Below are 22,231 nucleotides of genomic sequence, written 5' to 3'. Positions count from 1 at the left end.
CCCAGGACACCGGGGAGAACTCCCCCCTGCTCTTCTTCCAATGGTGGCCGGGGGATCTTTTACGTCCACCCGAGGGGGGCAGAGGGGGGCCTCGGTCACCTCCGACACGAGAGACTAGCCTTCTTCTCTGAACCAAGTCTCGGTGACCAGACATGGGCCTTGTAGTCTCCAGTACAACATCCGGTTTCGGCAGGACTTCCTCCGATTTGTGCTCCACTCATCTCGCTACATTGGCTTGCCCCACCTCCCGCAGTGGCTGATGCACCGAGTCGGCCAACTTACCTCTTTGTTGTCAGCGACCATCACCAGCTCAATGTACTTGGTTTCTGATAGGATGTCTCTTTTCCACTGAGAAAAGAACAAATTAGATCTTTAAAGATAGAGTTTCAAGCCATTTCGAGGTAGGTAATAAACTAGATCTCTGCTCAGCTGAATAGGTCAGCAATTTCAGAAAGGAACAGAAGAAATATCAATAAGAAAAGGCCATTTGGTCCATCGAAGCCCATCCCTCCAGTCCCCCAACTCTCCCATCGAAGCCCATCCCCCAACTCTCCCATCGAAGCCCATCCCTCCAGTCCCCTAACTCCCTCATCGAATCCCATCCCTACAGTCCCCTAACTCCCCCATCGAAGCCCATCCCTCCAGTCCCCTAACTCTCCCATCGAATCCCATCCCTCCAGTCCCCTAACTCCCCCATCGAAGCCCATCCCTCCAGTCCCCCAACTCTCCCATCGAATCCCATCCCTCCAGTCCCCCAACTCTCCCATCGAATCCCCTCCCTCCAGTCCCCTAACTCTCCCATCGAAGCCCCTCCCTCCAGTCCCCTAACTCCCCCATCGAATCCCATCCCTCCAGTCCCCCAACTCTCCCATCGAATCCCCTCCCTCCAGTCCCCTAACTCTCCCATCGAAGCCCCTCCCTCCAGTCCCCTAACTCCCCCATCGAATCCCATCCCTCCAGTCCCCCAACTCCCCCATCGAAGCCCCTCCCTCCAGTCCCCTAACTCCCCCATCGAAGCCCATCCCTCCAGTCCCCTAACTCTCCCATCGAATCCCATCCCTCCAGTCCCCTAACTCTCCCATCGAATCCCATCCCTCCAGTCCCCTAACCCTCCCATCGAAGCCCATCCCTCCAGTCCCCTAACTCCCCCATCGAAGCCCATCCCTCCAGTCCCCTAACTCTCCCATTGAAGCCCATCCCTCCAGTCCCCTAACCCTCCCATTGAAGCCCATCCCTCCAGTCCCCCAATATAACATCTGTCTACAGTCAAGGTCATTCCTGTTATAAATTGGATGGCCAGGTGGTGAAGCATAGAATTCTGGAGCCTGGTCTTCAGTTGCTTCCAAGCCTTTATTCACAGAGTTCCACATTACACCCACACCACAGATCAGCGCTCTTATAGATAAGAGAGTTCCCAATTGATACCCACCACCTGAATACAATTAGCACTATTTGGCATCAATCACATGAATACAATTAACAATACCCTGTGACGACGTAACTCCTCCTCCTGATGATGCACAGAATGTTCCAGAGACTGGTGACTGACGGCACACCGTTTCCCATGAAAGTGGACGGGCTGGATCCTGTAGATAAGGTGCACATCGTTCGTGTCCCCAGAAAGGGGCTCGATCCCATAACTTTGGTTTCTAGTCAACACGATTAGGCCCCTGTGGCAAAGGGAAGCATTGAGTCAGCTCTCGATACAAGCCAATCAGGTCTCGACTCATGCATCAGCTTTTCTCATAAGAAATTACAGCACAGAGGGCGGCCGTTCGGCCCATCGTTCTTGTGCTAGCTCTTCAGCTGAATCAATCTAATCCGATCCCGTTTCCTGCCCTATCTTGGGAACAGGAGGAGGCCATTCAGCCCCTCGTGCCCGCTCCGCCATTTGATAAAATCATGGCTGATCTGAGATCTAACTCCATATACCCGCCTTTGGCCCATATCCCTTGGAGGGATGGGATTCGATGGGAGAGTTAGGGGACTGGAGGGATGGGATTCGATGGGAGAGTTAGGGGACTGGAGGGATGGGATTCGATGGGAGAGTTAGGGGACTGGAGGGATGGGATTCGATGGGAGAGTTAGGGGACTGGAGGGATGGGCTTCGATGGGAGAGTTAGGGGACTGGAGGGATGGGATTCGATGGGAGAGTTAGGGGACTGGAGGGATGGGATTCGATGGGGGAGTTAGGGGACTGGAGGGATGGGCTTCGATGGGAGAGTTAGGGGACTGGAGGGATGGGATTCGATGGGAGAGTTAGGGGACTGGAGGGATGGGATTCGATGGGGGAGTTAGGGGACTGGAGGGATGGGCTTCGATGGGAGAGTTAGGGGACTGGAGGGATGGGATTCGATGGGAGAGTTAGGGGACTGGAGGGATGGGATTCGATGGGAGAGTTGGGGGACTGGAGGGATGGGATTCGATGGGAGAGTTAGGGGACTGGAGGGATGGGATTCGATGGGAGAGTTAGGGGACTGGAGGGATGGGATTCAATGGGAGAGTTAGGGGACTGGAGGGATGGGATTCGATGGGAGAGTTAGGGGACTGGAGGGATGGGATTCAAAGGACCAAATGGCCAAAAAGCTATCGATCTCAGATTTAAATTTAGCAATTGAGCTAGTATCAATTGCCGTTTGCGGAAGAGAGTTCCAAACTTCTACCACCCTTTGTGTGTAGAAATGTTTTCTAATCTCGCTCCTGAAAGGTCTGGCTCTAATTTTTAGACTGTGCCCCCTACTCCTAGAATCCCCAACCAGCGGAAATAGTTTCTCTCTATCCACCCTATCCGTTCCCCTTAATATCTTCGGCCAATAACTCACCAAAGTCCTTTCTAAATGACGTACGAGTCTCGAACGCTGTAACTGCTTGTGGCCAATGTTCTAAGAATCTTCTGTGTAGAAACATTTTGACCCCCACCCCAAGTTAATCAATAGAGAGAAACTTTTTCCCCGCTGGTGGGGGGAGTCCAGGACAAGGGGGCATAACCTTAAAATCAGAGCCAGGGCCATTCAGGAGAAAAGTTGGGAAACATTTCTTCACACAAAGGGTGGTAGAACACTCTCCCACAAAAAGAAGTAGATGCTAGCTCTATTAATCATTTTAAATCTGGGAGCGATAGATTTTTGTCAGCCAAGGTGGGTGGATGGAGTTAGGATACAGATCAGCTATGATCGCATTGAATGGCGGAACAGGCTCGAGGGGCTGAGTGGCCTCCTCCTGTTCCCATGTTGCACTGGTACAGTAGGGGGCGCTTCGGAGTAGCGGCCGTGGCTGGTTGTGGGGGCAGTGTCGTCCAGTACGTTAGCTGCGATCCAGGTGTGGCTCATTGAGAATCCAGGTGTGGCTCATTGAGAATCCAGGTGTGGCTAATGACACTTCTGATCAGCAAAAAAGAGCAATAAACATCATCGTTGGACATGCAATCTCGCTATTCATTCGCACAGATTATGCATGTGAATCATAGAAGGAGGCCATTCGGCCCATCGGGCCTGTGCTGGCTCTTTGAAAGAGCTGTCCAATTAGTCCCACTCCCCCCACAGCCCTGTAAATTTTTCTCCTTCAAGTATTTATCCAATTCCCCTTTTGAAAGTTATTATTGAATCTGCTTCCACCGCCCTTTCAGGCAGCGCATTCCAGATCAGAACAACTCGCTGCGTAAAAAAAATTCTCCTCATCTCCCCCTCTGGTTCTTTCCCCAATTATCTTCAATCTGCGTCCTCTGGTTCCCGACCCTCCTGCCACTGGAAACAGTTTCTCCTTATTTACTCTATCAAAACCCTTCATGATTTTGAACACCTCGATTAAATCTCCCCTTAACCTTCTCTGCTCTAAGGAGAACAATCCCAGCTTCTCCAGTCTCTCCACATAACTGAAGTCCCTCATCCCTGGTACCATTCTAGTAAATCTCCTCTGCACCCTCTCCAAGGCCTTGACATCCTTCCTAAAGTGCGGTGCCCAGAATTGGACACAATTCTCCAGCTGAGGCCTAACCAGTGTTTTATAAAGGTTTAACATAATTTCCTTGCTTTTGTACTCTGTGCCTCTGTTTATAATCCCAGGATCCCATGTGCTTTTTTAACAGCCTTCTCAACTTGTCCTGCCACCTTCAAAGATTTGTGTACATTCACCCCCAGGTCTCTCTGTTCCTGCACCCCCTTTAAAATTGTACCATTTAGTTTATATTACCTCTCCTCATTCTTCCTACCAAAATGTATCACTTCACGCGTCTCTGCGTTAAATTTCATCTGCCGTGTGTCTGCCCATTTCACCAGTCTGTCGATGTCCTCCTGAAGTCTGCTACTGTCCTCCTCGCTGGTTTACTATTTTTCCGAGTTTCGTGTCAGCTGCAAACTTTGACCCGGACGCACAGGGCATAATTTCATTGATATGTCAAAAAGAGGTGAACTTTAACCTTTTATGGTGCGTTGATTGGTAAGAGGGCGAGAGGCAAAGCAGAGTGTGCGAGTGGCTTTTTTTTTGTTGTTTTGATCGTTGTGGCTGGTTTCCTTCCCTGGTCAGCGGGAGATGTTTGTTAAGTAAATATACACACGGGGAGTACATTCACCTGGAATTCGTGCGAGGCCTTTTTCTACTCAAATTAGGCCATGTGGCTAAAACGGTGTCGCCGTAGCAACGCCTGTGGCCAGTCGATGATTTGTATTGGAGTAGAGGCGGCTTTACTCTGGACGTGTTGGGGAGCACAAGGTGAGACATTCAGGGCCTCGGGATGGACTCCCCACCCCCCCAACCCCCCCCCCGACAATTAGTATAAAATCTCCACCCCCTCCCAAACAAGAGACGGATCATAAGAACGTAAGAAATAGGAGCAGGAGTAGGCCAATCGGCCCCTCGAGCCTGCTCCGCCATTCAATAAGATCATGGCTGATCTGATCCTAACCTCAAATCTAAATTCATGTCCAATTTCCTGCCCGCTCCCCGTAACCCCTAATTCCCTTTACTTCTAGGAAACTGTCCATTTCTGTTTTAAATTTATTTAATGATGTAGCTTCCTGGGGCAGCAAATTCCACAGACCCACCACCCTCTGAGTGAAGAAGTTTCTCCTCATCTCAGTTTTGAAAGAGCAGCCCCTTATTCTAAGATTATGCCCCCTCGTTCTAGTTTCACCCATCCTTGGGAACATCCTTACTGCATCCACCCGATCAAGACCCTTCACAATCTTATATGTTTCAATAAGATCGCCTCTCATTCTTCTGAACTCCAATGAGTAGAGTCCCAATCTACTCAACCTCTCCTCATATGTCCGCCCCCTCATCCCCAGGATTAACCGAGTGAACCTTCTTTGCACTGCCTCGAGAGCAAGTATGTCTTTTCTTAAGTATGGAGACCAAAACTGTATGCAGTATTCCAGGTACGGTCTCACCAATACCTTATATAACTGCAGCAATACCTCCCTGTTTTTATATTCTATCCCCCTAGCAATAAAAGCCAACATTCCGTTGGCCTTCTTGATCACCCGCTGCACCTGCAAACTAACTTTTTGATGTTCTTGCACTAGGACCCCCAGATCCCTTTGCACTGCAGTACTTTCCAGTTTCTCGCCATTAAGATAATAACTTGCTCTCCGATTTTTCCTGCCAAAGTGCATAACCTCACATTTCCCAATATTGTATCGCATCAATTCAGATCAAGAGGAATTTGGAGAGAGAGAGAGAGAGGTAGCGTGCACAGGTACCTACCTCAGGCCTGAACAGACGCTGACACTGACCCGAGAATTGGGGCGGCCCTGGACTCGACCGTGATAATAGCAGTTGCTCTGAAACAAACCAGAAGGATATGAATCCCCAAAACAGCCAGAACAGGTACTTCGCACCGATACTAGCCCCCGTAACGTATACAGAGCGGGGCGGGCGGGGGACAGTCCCCGTAATGTACTTCAATCAGAGGGCAGCGCCTCTGACAACGCAGCAACCCCTCGGCGGGTCAGCCTAAATGACATGCTCAAAGTCTGGAGTAGCACTCGGTACCAGAAACCTCTGACTCAGAGTCAACAATTCCCGCAGGCCCATCAAGTCCAGATGATACCGGGGGCTTCGAGGGTTAAATTATGAGGCCAGGTTGCACAAACGAGGCTTGTATTCCCTCGAGTGTTAGGGGTGATCTGATCGAGGTGTTTAAGATGATTAAAGGATTTGATAGGGTCGATCGAGAGAAACTATTTCCTCTGGTGGGGGGAGTCCAGAACAAGGGGGCAGAACCTTAAAATTAGAGCCAGGCCGTTCAGGGGTGATGTCACTTCTTCACACAAAGGGGAGTGGAAATCTGGAACTCTGTCCCCCCAAAAAAAGCTGTTGAGGCCGAGGGCCAATTGGAGCTTTCAAGGCTGAGATTGATAGATTTTTGTTGGGCAAGGGTCTCGAGGAATATGGAGCAAAGGCGGGCAAATGGGGTCGAGATACAAAGCAGCCATGATAAGAACATTAGAACGAGGAGCAGGAGGAGGCCATTCGGCCCCTCGAGCCTGCTCCGCCATTCAATAAGATTATGGCTGATCTTCGACCTCAACTCCACTTTCCCGCCCGATCCCCATATCCCTCGATTCCCTTAGTGTCCAAATAGCCATCGATCTCAGTCTTGAATGGTCTAACTGAACGGCGGAACAGGCTCGAGGGGCTGAATGGCCTCCCAATGGTCCGAAGTCCATCCCTGTTCCATGGATGATTGATTCCCACTATCTCACCATATCCCTCAATCCAGAGGTCCACCCAATGGCCCCAAGGCATAACCTCAACCCGAAACTCCCAACACTCTCTGGATGAAAAAGTGCTCATCAGGACTTTGCTCCTTCGTCCCCACTTCCTAACGGTCGGCTCGTCTCCAGTGTGGTTTGAACCCTTCCCGCGGTGAACAATTTGGCGTTTGGTCTCCTTACCGGTTTGCTGTCCTCTTCTGTGATCAAGGTTTGATTGGGTAGATAGTACATCAGCCGATGTGCGCCAGAAAGGAGTTTCCTAATGCAAACACAGAGCGAGAGAAATAAGAGTCATTAAAAAACCCATTCACCATCAGGGAACCAATCCTTCCTACACAATAGGCCAGCAAGTTATACACATACAAGGGTTTATCTTCATGTCATTAGGGACCAGGGCTCCAGAGACACACAACCTCCACGCCCCATTAAGGGTCATTTCAGCCAATGGACGTCATCTGTTTCCAAAGACCTGGCAACGAAGTGGGGAGGGGGGAGGGGAGGGGGGGGGGGGGGGGGGGAGGGAAATAGCTGGCGTAGATCTTGGGACCACCTCAAGAGAGAAAACACCCTCTCTCTTCCCCCTCCTCCAGGACCAATGACAGCACCGGTGCTGGACGTGCCGTCTTTCGGATGAGACGTTAAACCGAGGCCCCTCTGAGGTGGACGTAAAAGATCCCACGGGCCGCTATTGGAAGAAGAGCAGAGGGGAGTTCTCCCCGGTGTCCTGGGGCCGATATTTATCCCTCAACCAACATCACTAAAAAAAAAATTATCTGGTCATTATCACGTTGCTGTTTGTGGGATCTTGCTGTGCGCAAATTGGCTGCCGCGTTTCCTACATCACAACAGTGACTACGCTTCAGAAGCAATTCATGGCTGCAAAGCGTCTCGGGACGTCCCGAGGCCGTGAAAGGCGCGATAGAAATACAAGTAACAATCAGCTGGATTTCAGAAGGGGCCAAAAACGGGAAAGATCGTGTTGGAGAAAGATCAAGGGCTCCGGGAAGCAGCCGATCGCGGAGGGGCCTGCGCGTCACGTCCGAGGAATCTGCAGCCGACACTCACTCATTTTGTTCCAGTTCCAATATCAGTTGGCTCCCTTCAGCCCGCACCACACACAGCAACTGGGGAGGGGGGTCGTCCTGTTCACGGGAGAATATAGAAAAATATAGACAAATTAATAAGAAGAAAGCAGCTTTGCTACAAAGACCCATCTCGACAAACATTTGTCGCTCTTCAAGGTAAAAGATTTTGGGGAATTGTCCCATCAAACACTCCCAGGGCAGGTACAGGGTTAGATACAGAGTAAAGCTCCCTCTACACTGTCCCGTCAAACACTCCCAGGGCAGGTACAGGGTTAGATACAGAGTAAAGCTCCCTCTACACTGTCCCATCAAACACTCCCGGGGCAGGTACAGGGTTAGATACAGAGTAAAGCTCCCTCTACACTGTCCCGTCAAACACTCCCAGGGCAGGTACAGGGTTAGATACAGAGTAAAGCTCCCTCTACACTGTCCCGTCAAACACTCCCAGGGCAGGTACAGGGTTAGATACAGAGTAAAGCTCCCTCTACACTGTCCCGTCAAACGCTCCCAGGGCAGGTACAGGGTTAGATACAGAGTAAAGCTCCCTCTACACTGTCCCGTCAAACACTCCCAGGGCAGGTACAGGGTTAGATACAGAGTAAAGCTCCCTCTACACTGTCCCGTCAAACACTCCCAGGGCAGGTACAGGGTTAGATACAGAGTAAAGCTCCCTCTACACTGTCCCGTCAAACACTCCCAGGGCAGGTACAGGGTTAGATACAGAGTAAAGCTCCCTCTACACTGTCCCATCAAACACTCCCGGGGCAGGTACAGGGTTAGATACAGAGTAAAGCTCCCTCTACACTGTCCCGTCAAACACTCCCAGGGCAGGTACAGGGTTAGATACAGAGTAAAGCTCCCTCTACACTGTCCCGTCAAACACTCCCAGGGCAGGTACAGGGTTAGATACAGAGTAAAGCTCCCTCTACACTGTCCCGTCAAACGCTCCCAGGGCAGGTACAGGGTTAGATACAGAGTAAAGCTCCCTCTACACTGTCCCATCAAACACTCCCAGGGCAGGTACAGGGTTAGATACAGAGTAAAGCTCCCTCTACACTGTCCCATCAAACACTCCCGGGGCAGGTACAGGGTTAGATACAGAGTAAAGCTCCCTCTACTCTGTCCCATCAAACACTCCCAGGGCAGGTACAGCACGGGTTAGATACAGAGTAAAGCTGTCGGAGCGTTCACCTGTCAGACTGTTGATCTTTCCACAATTTCATCCTATTCTCCGAGGGAAGAGAGCGAAGATACAGAAACGACAATTGTTACACCACACCCTTTATATACAGAAACCCTCCCTAGTTTTTCCTGTCCTGATGGCACAGATTCTTGCTGTAGTACGGACACTGACCACCCACCCACCCACCTCCCCTCCCGCCATCACCCCTCTCCCACGTGGCCATTCCTCATCAACGAGCTCAGACAGTGACGGTTGGCGGGCTATTCAACCGCAGAAGCCATCACGGGCACGTCCAATTGCGCCCTCCCACGCTCGGAGTACAAGGGGGCAACGGGTGGCAGCCCTCCCTAACCCATGGGCGCCAGCGCCAACTGCGCCGAGCCGAGAGCAGCTAACTCGGCGGGTGCCAGCATAGAACCCACGACCCCCTGGCCTGTGGGGCTCAGTAGCACGCTGGGCGCTGCCAATTCCCAGCCGACGCGCCCATGGGCGCAGAACGCACGGTGTAACTTTAACAGGTTACGTGTGGCTTGTGGGTTTATTCCCATCAAATGCCAAGTCCCAGCAAAGGCGAACTTTAACCTCGGACAGACTGACCGTCCGTCAACATCTGGGGAAATTTTCACCAGACAGGGTTCCCGTCTGTCGCAGCTGGGAGGAAGTCTTAATCTTTTTTTTTTATTATTCGTTCATGGGATGTGGGCGTCGCTGGCGAGGCCGGCATTTATTGCCCATCCCTAATTGCCCCTTGAGAAGGTGGTGGTGAGCCGCCTTCTTGAACCGCTGCAGTCCATGTGGTGACGGTTCTCCCACAGTGCTGTTAGGAAGGGAGTTCCAGGATTTTGACCCAGCGACGATGAAGGAACGGCCGAGATATTTCCAAGTCGGGATGGTGTGCGACTCGGAGGGGAACGTGCAGGTGGTGTTGTTCCCATGTGCCTGCTGCCCTTGTCCTTCTAGGTGGTAGAGGTCGCGGGTTCGGGAGGTGCCGAAGAAGCCTTGGCGAGTTATCACGGGGGCAAACTCTCGCTTTCCATTTCTGGATTTCTCTCGTGTCCTCCTATCCCACGGCGCCCGGCCCTGGGGGTGGGAGGGGGTTGCCTCACCATTCTGACAGCCCTCACAAGAACTCTCCATGATCCCGCCTTCCAGCTAACGAGCAGAACAGACCTCGTCTGGCGGGATGGTTAATTATTTGGCTTCCTTCACCAGCCCACGTCCCGAAGCCAATGGTTCAGCGATCCCACCTTTTCCTGTTTGGAACGCACAGAGGTCTTGGTAGACCCTTGGCTGGAGGGGTCACGGCATAAATCTACCCACAGGGCCCGGACAACCCCCGAGCTTTATTTATTTACTGCCTTCTTTTGATTTAAAAGATCCTCAGTTGGCTCCAACTGTCTTCCTGTCACCTCTCCCAACCATTCAGACCCCGATTGAAGAACGTTAGAATCTTACAGCAACAGAAGGAGGCCATTCGGCCCATCGTGCCCATACCAGCTCTTTGAAAGAGCTCTCCAATTAGTCCCACTCTTTCCCCACAGCCCTGCAAATTTTCTCCCCTTCAAGTATTTATCCAATTCCCTTTTGAAAGTCACTATCGAATCTGCTTCCACCGCCCTTTCAGGCAGCGCATTCCAGATCAGAACAACTCGCTGCGTTAAAAAGGAGCAATTTTTTTTTCTTCAAAAAACGCCCCTATGATTTCTCTCCCGGGTGCTGCTGGCAGCGGTCTCCTGAAGATTAATCTTCAATTCCTGGAGACTCCAGGGCCAATCCTGGAGGGTTGGCGACCCCTAGCTCCAGGAAACATGCAGAGGTCAAGAGAGGCCGCTGAAGTGTTTGAACAGTCTTTTTACACGGAGAAATAGGCCACCTCTAGCTTAACTTAACTTATTCCCAGGCAAGTGGCTTGCCCTGTCTTGACTCTCTCAATTTTCGGACCGAAAGGGAATGGGATTCTACCACGTCTAACCAGTCGGGCCTACGTGCAACTCCACTCCCATGCTAAGCGATTGTCTTGAGGCCTTTTCAGAGCCAATCTCTATGGCAACCAGGGAGGGGCAATACAAAGAAGGAACTTGGATCAAAAATCTAGCCTTTCGTGTCCCAAAACACTTCACAGCCTATGAATCACTTCTGAAGTGCAGCCAATGTTGCTTTACAGAAAAACGCAGCAGCAGCCCAACTGTGCACAGCAAGATCCCACAAACAGCAGCGGGATAAACGGCCACTGCTTTGAAGTGGTGTTGGTCGAGGGATTAGCGCTGCCCAGAAGAAGTCCCCAACTCTTTCGAATAGAGGCCGTGGGGTCTTCTACGTCCACCCGAGGGGGCCTCGGTTAAGAACATAAGAAATAGGAGCAGGAGTAGGTTCAATCGGCCCCTCGAGCCTGCTCCGAAAACGTCTCGTCTGAAAGACGGCGCCTCAGACGGTGCGGCACTCCCTCAGTAGTGGCACCGGGAGTGTCCGGCCTGGATTACGGTCTCAAACCTCTAGAGTGGGGCTCGAACCCACGACCTCCAGACTCAGACGGGTAGATTGTCAGAGGAAGTGGCTGATGAAGAGATAGGGAGTTCCAGAGTTTTGGAATCCTGGGAATAACATGCGTTGGAGATGCGAATGGTCTGCGTTTCAGCACAGCGAGGTTGGAGGAACGTCACTAAAAACAATAATTATCTGGCCGTTAACTCATTGCTGCGTGTGGGATCTTGCTGTGCACAAATTGGCTGCCGCCTTTCCGACATTACAACAGTGGCCACACTTCAAAAAAGCAGGGAAGTTATGCTAACCCCTTATAAAATCACTGGTTGGGCCTCAGCTGGAGTATTGTGGCCAATTCTGGGCACCGCACGTTAGGGAGGACGTCAAGGCCTCGGAGAGGGGGCAGGGGAGATTTACCAGAATGGTACCAGGGATGAGGGACTTCAGTTACGTGGAGAAGCTGGGGTTGCTCTCCAGAGAAGGTTAAGGGGAGATTTAATCGAGGGGTTCAAAATCATGAAGGGGGTTTTGATGGAGTAAATAAGGAGAAACTGTTTCCAGTGGCAGGAGGGTCGGGAACCAGAGGACACAGATTGAAGGTGATCGGCAAAAGAACCAGAGGGGGGAGATGAGGAAACGTTTATTTACGCAGCGAGTTAAGACCATAAGAGATAGAAGCAGGAGCAGGCCATTCGGCCCCTCGAGCCTGCTCCGCAGGCTGATCTGATTTTTACCTCAACTCCACTTTCCCCGCCCTTTCCCCATATCCTTTGACCCCCTCGCTGATCAAAAATGTGTCTAACTCGGCCTTGAATGGATTCAATGACTCGGCCTCCACCGCTTTTTGGGGGAAAGAATTCCAAAAGATTGACGGCCCTCTGGGAGAAGAGATTCCTGTTAGGACGATCTGGAATGCGCTGCCTGAGAGGGTGATTCAATAGTAACCTTCAAAAGGGAATTAGGCAAACACGTGAAAGGGAAAAAAATCGGCAGGGATAAGGGAAAGAACAGGGAGATAGTGAGACTAATTGGAGAGCACTTTCCGAGAGCCGGCACAGGCACGATGGGCCGAATGGCCTCATCCTGTGCTGTTCGCCCAATTTTTAAACACACGATGATACACAACGCAATTAGAAGATCGGATTACAGGGGTTCCACGGCTGGTCTGTGAGGCAGTGTTTGCCGATTAAAGGGGAGCTTCACAAGATGATTGAGAAAGTTGGGAAATAAAATATCAGGCTCCACTCGCTAGATCGCAACAAGGCCTCATTCACAAGGAACAGCCCTTCCTCTGTACAGAACATTCCAGAATTCCCAAGGCGCCCAGCTCTCTCAGACAGGTGACGGACTGGTGTGATGCAGCACACGGAGTTCCACCAAAAACTGGCCTCGGAGAGGGGGCAGAGGAGATTTACCAGAATGGGACCAGGGATGAGGGACTTCAGTTATGCGGAGAGACTGGAGAAGCTGGGGTTGTTCTCCTCAGAGCAGAGAAGGTTAAGGGGAGATTTAATCGAGGTGTTCAAAATCATGAGGGGTTTTGAGAGAGTAAATAAGGAGAAACTGTTTCCAGTGGCAGGAGGGTCGGGAACCAGAGGACGCAGATTTAAAATAATTGGCAAAAGAGCCAGAGGGGGAGATGAGGAGAATTTTTTTTACGCAGCGAGTTGTTCTGATCTGGAACTCGCTGCCTGAAAGGGCGGTGGAAGCAGATTCAATAGTAACTTTCAAAAGGGGAATCGGATAAATACTTGAAGGGGAGAAAATTACGGGGCTGTGGGGGAAAGAGCAGGGGGGAAGAGTGGGACTAATTGGACAGCTCTTTCAAAGAGCCGGCACAGGCCCGATGGGCCGAACGGCCTCCTTCTGCACTGTAAAATTCGGCGCTGCTCCCCGTCGGGCCAGATGGGGCTGACACGGCCGACGGGAGATTCTGGTGAAGACAGGGACTATTCCACCAGGGGGAGAATCGAAGGGGAGACAGGGCAGCAGGGAAGTGAACAGCTGGAACGCGTTTGATCTAAGCAAGCACAAGTTACTCAGCAACTGGCTTCTATGAGTTACTAACTCCCAATTAAATAATAGACAAGATGGGACAAGACCATCGCAGTTCATCTGGTCTGCCCCAGAGCTCAAAACCAGAACAGCCAGTTCACCATCGATATACTGCACCTCCAGTGATCTTCTGACCAAATACCTGTTTGAGTCCCTCTTATAGTTACAGCCTGTGTCGTAATATTCCCAACATTCCCCTCCGTGTACAGTAATTCCATCCGCTCCGTCCATTCCCCTCCCGTGTACAGTAATTCTCTCCGATCCGTCCATTCCCCTCCCGTGTACAGTAATTCTCTCCAATCCGTCCATTCCCCTCCCGTGTACAGTAATTCTCTCCAATCCGTCCATTCCCCTCCCGTGTACAGTAATTCTCTCCAATCCGTCCATTCCCCTCCCGTGTACAGTAATTCTCTCCAATCCGTCCATTCCCCTCCCGTGTACAGTAATTCTCTCCAATCCGTCCATTCCCCTCCCGTGTACAGTAATTCTCTCCAATCCGTCCATTCCCCTCCCGTGTACAGTAATTCTCTCCAATCTGTCCATTCCCCTCCCGTGTACAGTAATTCTCCAATCCGTCCATTCCCCTCCCATGTACAGTAATTCTCCAATCCGTCCATTCCCCTCCCGTGTACAGTAATTCTCTCTAATCCGTCCATTCCCCTCCCGTGTACAGTAATTCTCCGTCCATTCCCCTCCCGTGTACAGTAATTCTCTCCAATCTGTCCATTCCCCTCTGTCCCGTACAATAGTAAACAGTTTATCAAGGTCCAACTTGTGAAAGGATCGACATTTTGATAGCAGCTTTCACAACTACAGGACGTCCCACAGCACTTTAGCCAATGAACTATTTTTGAAGTGCAGTCACTATTTTAATGTAGGAAAGATGGCACAGCAAGATCCCACAAACAGCAACGTGATAATGACCAAATAATCTGGTTTTGACGGATAAAAATCGAACCAGGACCCTGGGGAGAACTCCCCCCTGCTCTTCTTCAAAATAACGGCCCGTGGGATCTTTTACGTCCACCTGAGAGGGGCAGATGGTTTAACGTCTCATCCAAAAGACGGCACCTCCGACAGTGCAGCACTCCCTCAGTACTGGCACTGGGAGTGTCGGCCTGGATTATGGGCTCGAGTCTCTGGAGTGGGGGCTCGAACCCACGACCTTCTGATTCAGAGTACCCTTAAGTATCTTGAATACTCTCTCAATCTTCTCTGGTTACAATAAACTCCACTTCTGCTGTCTCAAGTTGTAGCGGAGATATCAAAATCCAGGTATCTTATGGGTACCACTCTGATGCCCCTTTCCAGTGCCATGATGCCAATCTCATAACATGATGCCCAGAATTGGACGTGACCACTGAGGTGGAGATAACCCAATGCCCTGCGGAGGCTCAATATCGCACCCCATGATTTCCGTTCCATTTCACGGACCACACAACCCCAGGTCCCCATCTGCCCCTCTCAGGTGGACGTAAAAGATCCCACGGCCACTGTTTTGAAGAAGAGCAGGGGGGAGTTCTCCCCGGCGCCCTGGGGGCCGATATTTATCCCTCGACCAACATCGCTTAAAAAAAAACCAGAAGATCTGGGTCATTATCACATCGCTGCTTGTGGGATCTTGCTGTGCGCAAATTGGCTGCCGCGTTTCCTACATTACAACAGCGACCGCACTTCGAAAAGTGCTTCATCGGCCGTAAGGCGCTTTAGGACGTCCTGAGGTCGTGACGAGGGCGGTAGAAATGGTCCCAAAATGCATCACCATCTAGTCAAGAGGAAAGGACACTTGACTCACCTGCAGCGATTGGTCTAATCTGTGCTGCTCCTCACCCAAGATGACGTAGGGAATTGTTTCCTCACAGTGGATCAGCCTGCGCCTCTGGGCAATTTGGCTTTCCTGCACAGCTAGAAAAAGCACAGAGACACGGGTCGGAGCTGGAAGAAATCTTACGAACCAGTACCAGGAGGGGTCCTACTCAAATGAGCCAAACTACAAGTCATTCTAGAAGAATTTTCAGTTATATCAACAACAACCTGCATTTATATAGCGCCTTTAACGTAGTAAAACCTCCCTAAGGCGCTTCCCAGGAGCGATTATCAGACAAAATTTGACACCGAGCCACATAAGGAGATATTAGGACAGGTGACCAAAAGCTTGGCCAAAGAGGTAGGTTTTAAGGAGCGTCTTAAAAAGGAGGAGAGAGAGAGAGGCGGAGAGGTTTAGGGAGGGAATTCCAGAGCTTAGGGCCCAGGCGGCTGAAGGCACGGCCGCCAATGGTGGGGCGATGGAAATCGGGGGATGGGCAAGAGGCCAGAATTGGAGGAGCGCAGAGATCTCGGAGGGTTGGAGAAGGTTACAGAGATAGGGAGGGGGGGGCGAGGGCCATGGAGGGGATTTGAACACAAGGATGAGAATCTTAAAATCGAGGCGTTCCCGGACCGGGAGCCAATGTAGGTCAGCGAGCACAGGGGGGGGTGATGGGTGAACGGGACTCGGTGCGAGTTAGGATACGGGGGGGGCAGAGTTTTGGATGAGCTCAAGTTTACGGAGGGTGGAAGATGGGAGGCCGGGCAGGAGAGGGTTGGAATAGTCCAGTCTGGAGGTAACAGAGGGACGGATGAGGGTTTCAGCAGCAGATGAGCTGAGGCAGGGGGCGGAGATGGGCGATGTTACGGAGGTGGAAGTGGGCGGTCTTGGTGACGGAGGGGATATGGGCTCGGACGCTCAGCTCTGCGTTACTACAACATTTGCCAAAGCACCACTCATACAACAACCTACTTTGAAATGCATCCATTGTTGTCAGTAGGCAAACTCAGCAGCCATTTTGAACACAATAAGATCCCTCAAAAAGCAAACGGGATTAGTAACTGATTAATCTAGTTTTTAGTGATGTTGGTCGAGGGATAAATATCGACCCCAGGGAGAACTCCCCCCTGCTCTTCTTCCAATAGTGGCCGTGGGATCTTTTACATCCACCTGAGAGGGGCAGACGGGGCCCTCGGTTTAACGTCTCATCCTGAAAGACGGCACCTCCGACAGTGCAGCACTCCCTCAGTACTGGCAGTGGGAGCGTCAGGCCTGGATTACGGGGCTCGAGTTTCTGGAGTGGGGGCTCGAACCCACGACCTTCTGACTCAGAGGCAAGAGAGATTGAGAGAGAGAGAGAGAGAGAGAGAGATAGAAGAGAGAGAGAGACCCACTGAGCCAGTGCACAGCACCAAGGATAGACAGAAGAAAGGGAGGCTAAAAATCAGAAAGTAGAGATGAGGTGACGCCAAGTTTGGGTATTAGAAGCCTGTGGGATGTCAGGGGAAGGGATGACGGAGGGAGGGGAGGGGTCCCATGGAGTTGGGAGAGAGTTAGAGTAGCAGACGGTGAGATGAGTCTCGAGTTCAACACAGTGAGGATGCAGGGAGGGAGGGGGTAGGATGAGGTGATTGGAAGCTGGGAGGGACAAGAGGGCAGTTCTGACGAGCACTGCTATAACAGTAAGGGCTCGGGCAAGGATTGCCCGTCAGATGTAAACTTTCGTGACATGCCCAGAAGTGTGAGTGAGGTGCTATTGGCTCAGTGGGTCTCTCTCTCTCGCCTCTGAGTCAGAAGGTCGTGGGTTCGAACCCCCACTCCAGAGACTCGAGCCCCAAAATCCAGGCCGACGCTCCCCCAGTGCCAGTACTGAGGGAGCGCCGCACTGTCGGAGGTGCCGTCTTTCAGATGAGACCGAGGGTCCCGTCTCCCCTTCTCAAATGGACATAAAAGATCCCACGGCCACTATCGGAAGAAGAGCAGGGGGGAGTTCTCCCCGGTGTCCTGGGGCCGATATTTATCCCTCAACCAACATCACTAAAAAAACAGATGATCTGGGTCATTATCACGTTGCTGTTTGTGGGATCTTGCTGTGCGCACATTGGCTGCTGCGTTTCCTACATTACAACAGAGACCACACTTCAAAAAAAGTTCCTCATTGGCTGTAAAGCGCTTTGGGACGTCCTGAGGTTGTGACAGGCGCTATAAAAATGCAAGTCCTTTCTTAAAAAAAAAAGTTAGGAAGACAGGGAGAGGCTGGGACGTCCTGGGAACGAATGAGTTACAGGAGGAGCAATGAACACAGTGAAGGTGCTAAAATGGGACAGAGGATCAGAAAGCTGACTGTGAGGCCTGTGGTTTTAGCAGCAGACAGCCTAGAGTTGCCAACCCTCCAGGATGGGCCCTGGAGCCTCCAGGAATTGAAGATTAATCTCCAGGACTCTGCCGCCAGCAAAAACCCGGGGAGAAAAACCGTCAGGGCATTAAACAAAAGTCTTGAAAAGAATTTTCTTTGAACACTTTTGTTTATTATTCATAAAAATATCGGACATGGGAACAAAATCTGTTTGACTGACATCAAGAATCACCCAATCGGATAACAAGGAGTCGGTTTGCTTTCCGATTGGCCGCGGGGAAGGCGGGGCTCAGCGATGATGGGCGGGTCAGGCGCCCAATGGCGGGGGAGTGTGGAGGCGGGGCGGTTGGAGGTGGAAGGTCGTGCGATGACACCTCCAGGAGCGGGTCCAACCAGAGTTGGCGACCTGTGAACCAGAGCCTTTCAAAGGAGGGGATGCCCTTCTCAAGGGGCAATTAGGGGGATGGGCAATAAAAGCCGGCCTTGCCAGTGACGCCCACATCCCACGAACGAATATGAAGAAAAGCACGTCTCGTGCCAAAACCCCAGTTGGAAGAGAGATATGAGCCTTTGCACAGTCTTAATGCGCGGTGATTGTAGCCCTGATGGACACGATAATTGTGCTGGAGGGCTTCAGGATATGCTGCTCCCTCCCTGCCAAGGTGTGGCCCTGGATGAATGCACTCCATTATAGTGACGTGATCTAAGGGAAGCAGCATTAAATCAGCAAACTAAAAATAAACACCCAAGCCATCTACCATCTCCACCAGCCTCTGACCCCCGCCCTGGCCCCAAGCAGAGGTACAGCTCATTAGAACCCCACCCAAGTAACTACCCGTCACGCACCAACCTAGGCATCTTGTCTCAGTGGGCAGCACTCTCCGAGTCAGAAGGTCGTGGGTTCGAGCCCCCACTCCAGAGACTTGAGCCCCATAATCCAGGCCGACGCTCCCAGTGCCAGTACTGAGGGAGTGCCGCACTGTCGGAGGTGCCGTCTTTCGGGATGAGACGTTAAACCGTCTGCCCCCATCTCCGGTAAAAGATCCCACGGCCGCAACTGGAAGGAGAGCAGGGGGAGTTCTCCCCGGTGCCCCGGCCGAGGAATCCCATCCCATTCGAAGTCGGGCGGGCAAAATCTCCTTCGGTGCGAGCTGCAGCCTGCTGTCGGCCCAATTGCAAGCGAGCTGCCAAAATTAACCCTGGGCAGCACAGTCTAAAGTCAGGGCCTGCAATTCCCAGAGAACTTCTGTATAACTGGTCATTACTGTGGTTTATTTTGGGAGGCTCTGGGCTCGACCTCTCAGAAACTGGGTACAACGCCCGGTCCAGACAGACTGGATGATAGTCTACGTTTGCTCGGTCTGAAAGGCCCGAGTGAAAGGGGTCTCGGGGCTGATGGACAGAGTCCATAATGGGCAGGAAGGCCCACTCTACAATACAACCACATTGCCTTTCCCAACACTCAAAAGAGAAATACCTCAGGACACCACAAAGCGCTTTACAAGCAATAAATACTATTTCAAAGTGTGATCATTGCTGTAATGTAGGAAACGCGGCAGCCAATTTGCGCACAGCAAGATCCCACAAACAGCAATGTGATAATGACCCAGATCATCTGGTTTTTTTTAAAAAAGTAATGTTGGTTGAGGGATAAATATCGGCCCCAGGACACCGGGGAGAACTCCCCCCTGCTCTTCTTCCAATAGTGGCCGTGGGATCTTTTACATCCACCTGAGAGGGGCAGACGGGCCTCGGTTTAACGTCTCATCCAAAAGGCAGCATCTCTGACAGTGTGGCACTCCCTCAGTACTGGCACCGGGAGTGTTGGCCTGGATTATGGGCTTGAACCCATGACCTTCCAATTCAGGGGGGCGGAAAGAGAGAAAGAGAGAGAGAGAGAGAGAGAGAGGCCACAGGATGGCCGAGGATTTTTTCAAATGTCACACTGGTGCAACCTTCAACAATTGGGGCAGAGGCACGGTGTCTGGAGTGTTTGATGGGACAGTGTAGAGGGAGCTTTACTCTGTATCTAACCCTGTACCTGCCCTGGGAGTGTTTGACGGGACAGTGTAGAGGGAGCTTTACTCTGTATCTAACCCTGTACCTGCCCTGGGAGTGTTTGATGGGACAGTGTAGAGGGAGCTTTACTCTGTATCTAACCCTGTACCTGCCCTGGGAGTGTTTGATGAGACAGTGGAGAGGGAGCTTTACCAGGACAATCCTGGGGACAGCTCTCCCTCACCGTACCCAACTCTTGGTTCTGGTTAGTCATAGAGTTATACAGCACGGATAGAGGCCCTTCGGCCCATTGTGTCCGCGCCGGCCATCAGCCCTGTCTACTCTAATCCCATATTCCAGCATTTGGTCCGTAGCCTTGTATGCTATGGCATTTCAAGTGCTCATCCAAATGCTTCTTGAATGTTGTGAGGGTTCCTGCCTCCACAACCCTTTCAGGCAGTGAGTTCCAGACTCCAACCACCCTCTGGGTGAAAAAGTTCTGTCTCAAATCCCCTCTAAACCTCCCGCCTTTTACCTTGAATCTATGCCCCCTTGTTATAGAACCCTCAACAAAGGGAAAAAGCTCCTTAGTATCCATCCTATCTGTGCCCCTCATAATTTTGTACACCTCAATCATGTCCCCCCTCAGCCTCCTCTGCTCCAAGGAAAACAAACCCAATCTTCCCAGTCTCTCTTCATAGCTGAAGCGCTCCAGCCCTGGTAACATCCTGGTGAATCTCCTCTGCACCCTCTCCAAAGCGATCACATCCTTCCTGTAGTGTGGCGACCAGAACTGCACACAGTACTCCAGCTGTGGCCTAACCAGTGTTTTATACAGCTCCATCATAACCTCCTTGCTCTTATATTCTATGCCTCGGCTAATAAAGGCAAGTATCCCACATGCCTTCTTTACCACCTTATCTACCTGTTCCGCCGCCTTCAGGGATCTGTGAACTTGCACACCAAGATCCCTCTGACCCTCTGTCTTGCCTAGGGTCCTCCCATTCATTGTGTATTCCCTTGCCTTGTTAGTCCCTCCAAAGTGCATCACCTCGCACTTTTCCGGGTTAAATTCCATTTGCCACTGTTCCGCCCATCTGACCAACCCATCTATATCGTCCTGCAGACTGAGGCTATCCTCCTCGCTATTTACCACCCTACCAATCTTTGTATCATCAGCGAACTTACTGATCATACCTTTTACATTCATATCCAAGTCATTAATGTAGACCACAAACAGCAAGGGACCCAGCACCGATCCCTGTGGTACCCCACTGGCCACAGGCTTCCAGTCACAAAAACAACCTTCGACCATCACCCTCTGCCTTCTGCCACTAAGCCAGTTTTGTATCCAAAGTGCCAAGGCACCCTGGATTCCATGGGCTCGTACCTTCTTGACCAGTCTCCTGTGGGGGACTTTATCGAAGGCCTTACTGAAATCCATGTATACCACATCCACTGCGTTACCCTCATCCACACGCCTAGTCACCCCCTCAAAAAATTCAATCAAATTAGTCAGACATGATCTTCCCTTGACAAAGCCATGTTGACTATCCCTGATTAATCCTTGCTTCTCCAAGTGGAGTGTTTTTTCCCTCCTGAGCAGATGACCGACAAGGAGATTGGTGGCAGGAACTCGGTGTCGGAGTTTGGAGTCGTGATTTCCCTTTAACTTGATGATGTCACCAACTTCGGTCAAAAGGGAAATAGCTGACTTACATCGAATGTACAGCACAGAAACAGGCCATTCGGCCCAACTGGTCTATCCTGGTGTTTATGCTCCACACGAGCCTCCTCCCTCCCTACTTAATCTCACCCTCTCCCCCTATCCTGCTATTCCTTTCTCCCTCATGTGTTTATCGAGCTTCCCCTTAAATCCATCTACACTATTCACCTCAACTACTCCATGTGGGAGCGAGTTCCACATTCTCACCGCTCTCTGGGTAAAGAAGTTTCTCCTGAATTCCCCATTGGATTTATTGGTGACTCTCTTATATTTATGGCCCTCTAGTTCTGGTCTCCCCCACAAGGGGAAACATCTTCTCTACGTCTACCCTATCGAGACCCTTCGTAATTTTAAAGACCTCTATCAGGTCATAAAGGAATCATTTGGGGGGGGGGGGGGGAAAGAGAGAGAGAGAGGGGGGGGGGGGGGGGGGAAGAGAGAGAGGGGGGGGGGGGGGAAGAGAGAGAGAGAGAGGGGGGGGTAGAGAGAAAGAGAGGGGGGGGGGGTAGAGAGAGAGAGAGGGGGGGGGGTAGAGAGAGAGAGAGGGGGGGGGGGGTAGAGAGAGAGAGAGGGGGGGGGTAGAGAGAGAGAGAGGGGGGGTAGAGAGAGAGAGGGGGGGGGTAGAGAGAGAGAGAGGGGGGGGGGTAGAGAGAGAGAGAGGGGGGGGGGGTAGAGAGAGAGAGAGGGGGGGGGTAGAGAGCGAGAGAGGGGGGGGGGTAGAGAGAGAGAGAGGGGGGGGGGTAGAGAGAGAGAGAGGGGGGGGGGTAGAGAGAGAGAGAGGGGGGGGGTAGAGAGAGAGAGAGGGGGGGGGGTAGAGAGAGAGAGAG

General features: G+C 51.6%; 1 protein-coding gene across 1 annotated transcript in view; it reads right to left on the bottom strand.

Annotated features, from left to right (window-relative positions):
* adam15 (ADAM metallopeptidase domain 15) overlaps positions 1–22,231 on the bottom strand; it is a 40,087-nt gene that overhangs the window by 16,254 nt on the left and 1,602 nt on the right. Inside the window, exons 2-7 of the mRNA XM_067976067.1 lie at positions 15,313–15,422; positions 7,779–7,855; positions 6,894–6,972; positions 5,701–5,777; positions 1,487–1,670; positions 283–348 (exon numbers count right to left, since the gene is read on the bottom strand). Of these exons, the coding sequence (XP_067832168.1) occupies positions 283–348; positions 1,487–1,670; positions 5,701–5,777; positions 6,894–6,972; positions 7,779–7,855; positions 15,313–15,422 (593 nt within the window). The remainder of the gene's footprint in view (positions 1–282; positions 349–1,486; positions 1,671–5,700; positions 5,778–6,893; positions 6,973–7,778; positions 7,856–15,312; positions 15,423–22,231) is intronic.

This window comes from Heptranchias perlo, chromosome 44 (genome assembly GCF_035084215.1).
Source record: "Heptranchias perlo isolate sHepPer1 chromosome 44, sHepPer1.hap1, whole genome shotgun sequence".
Taxonomy (NCBI): Eukaryota; Metazoa; Chordata; class Chondrichthyes; order Hexanchiformes; family Hexanchidae; genus Heptranchias; species Heptranchias perlo.
This window is presented reverse-complemented; position numbering and strand designations above follow the sequence as displayed.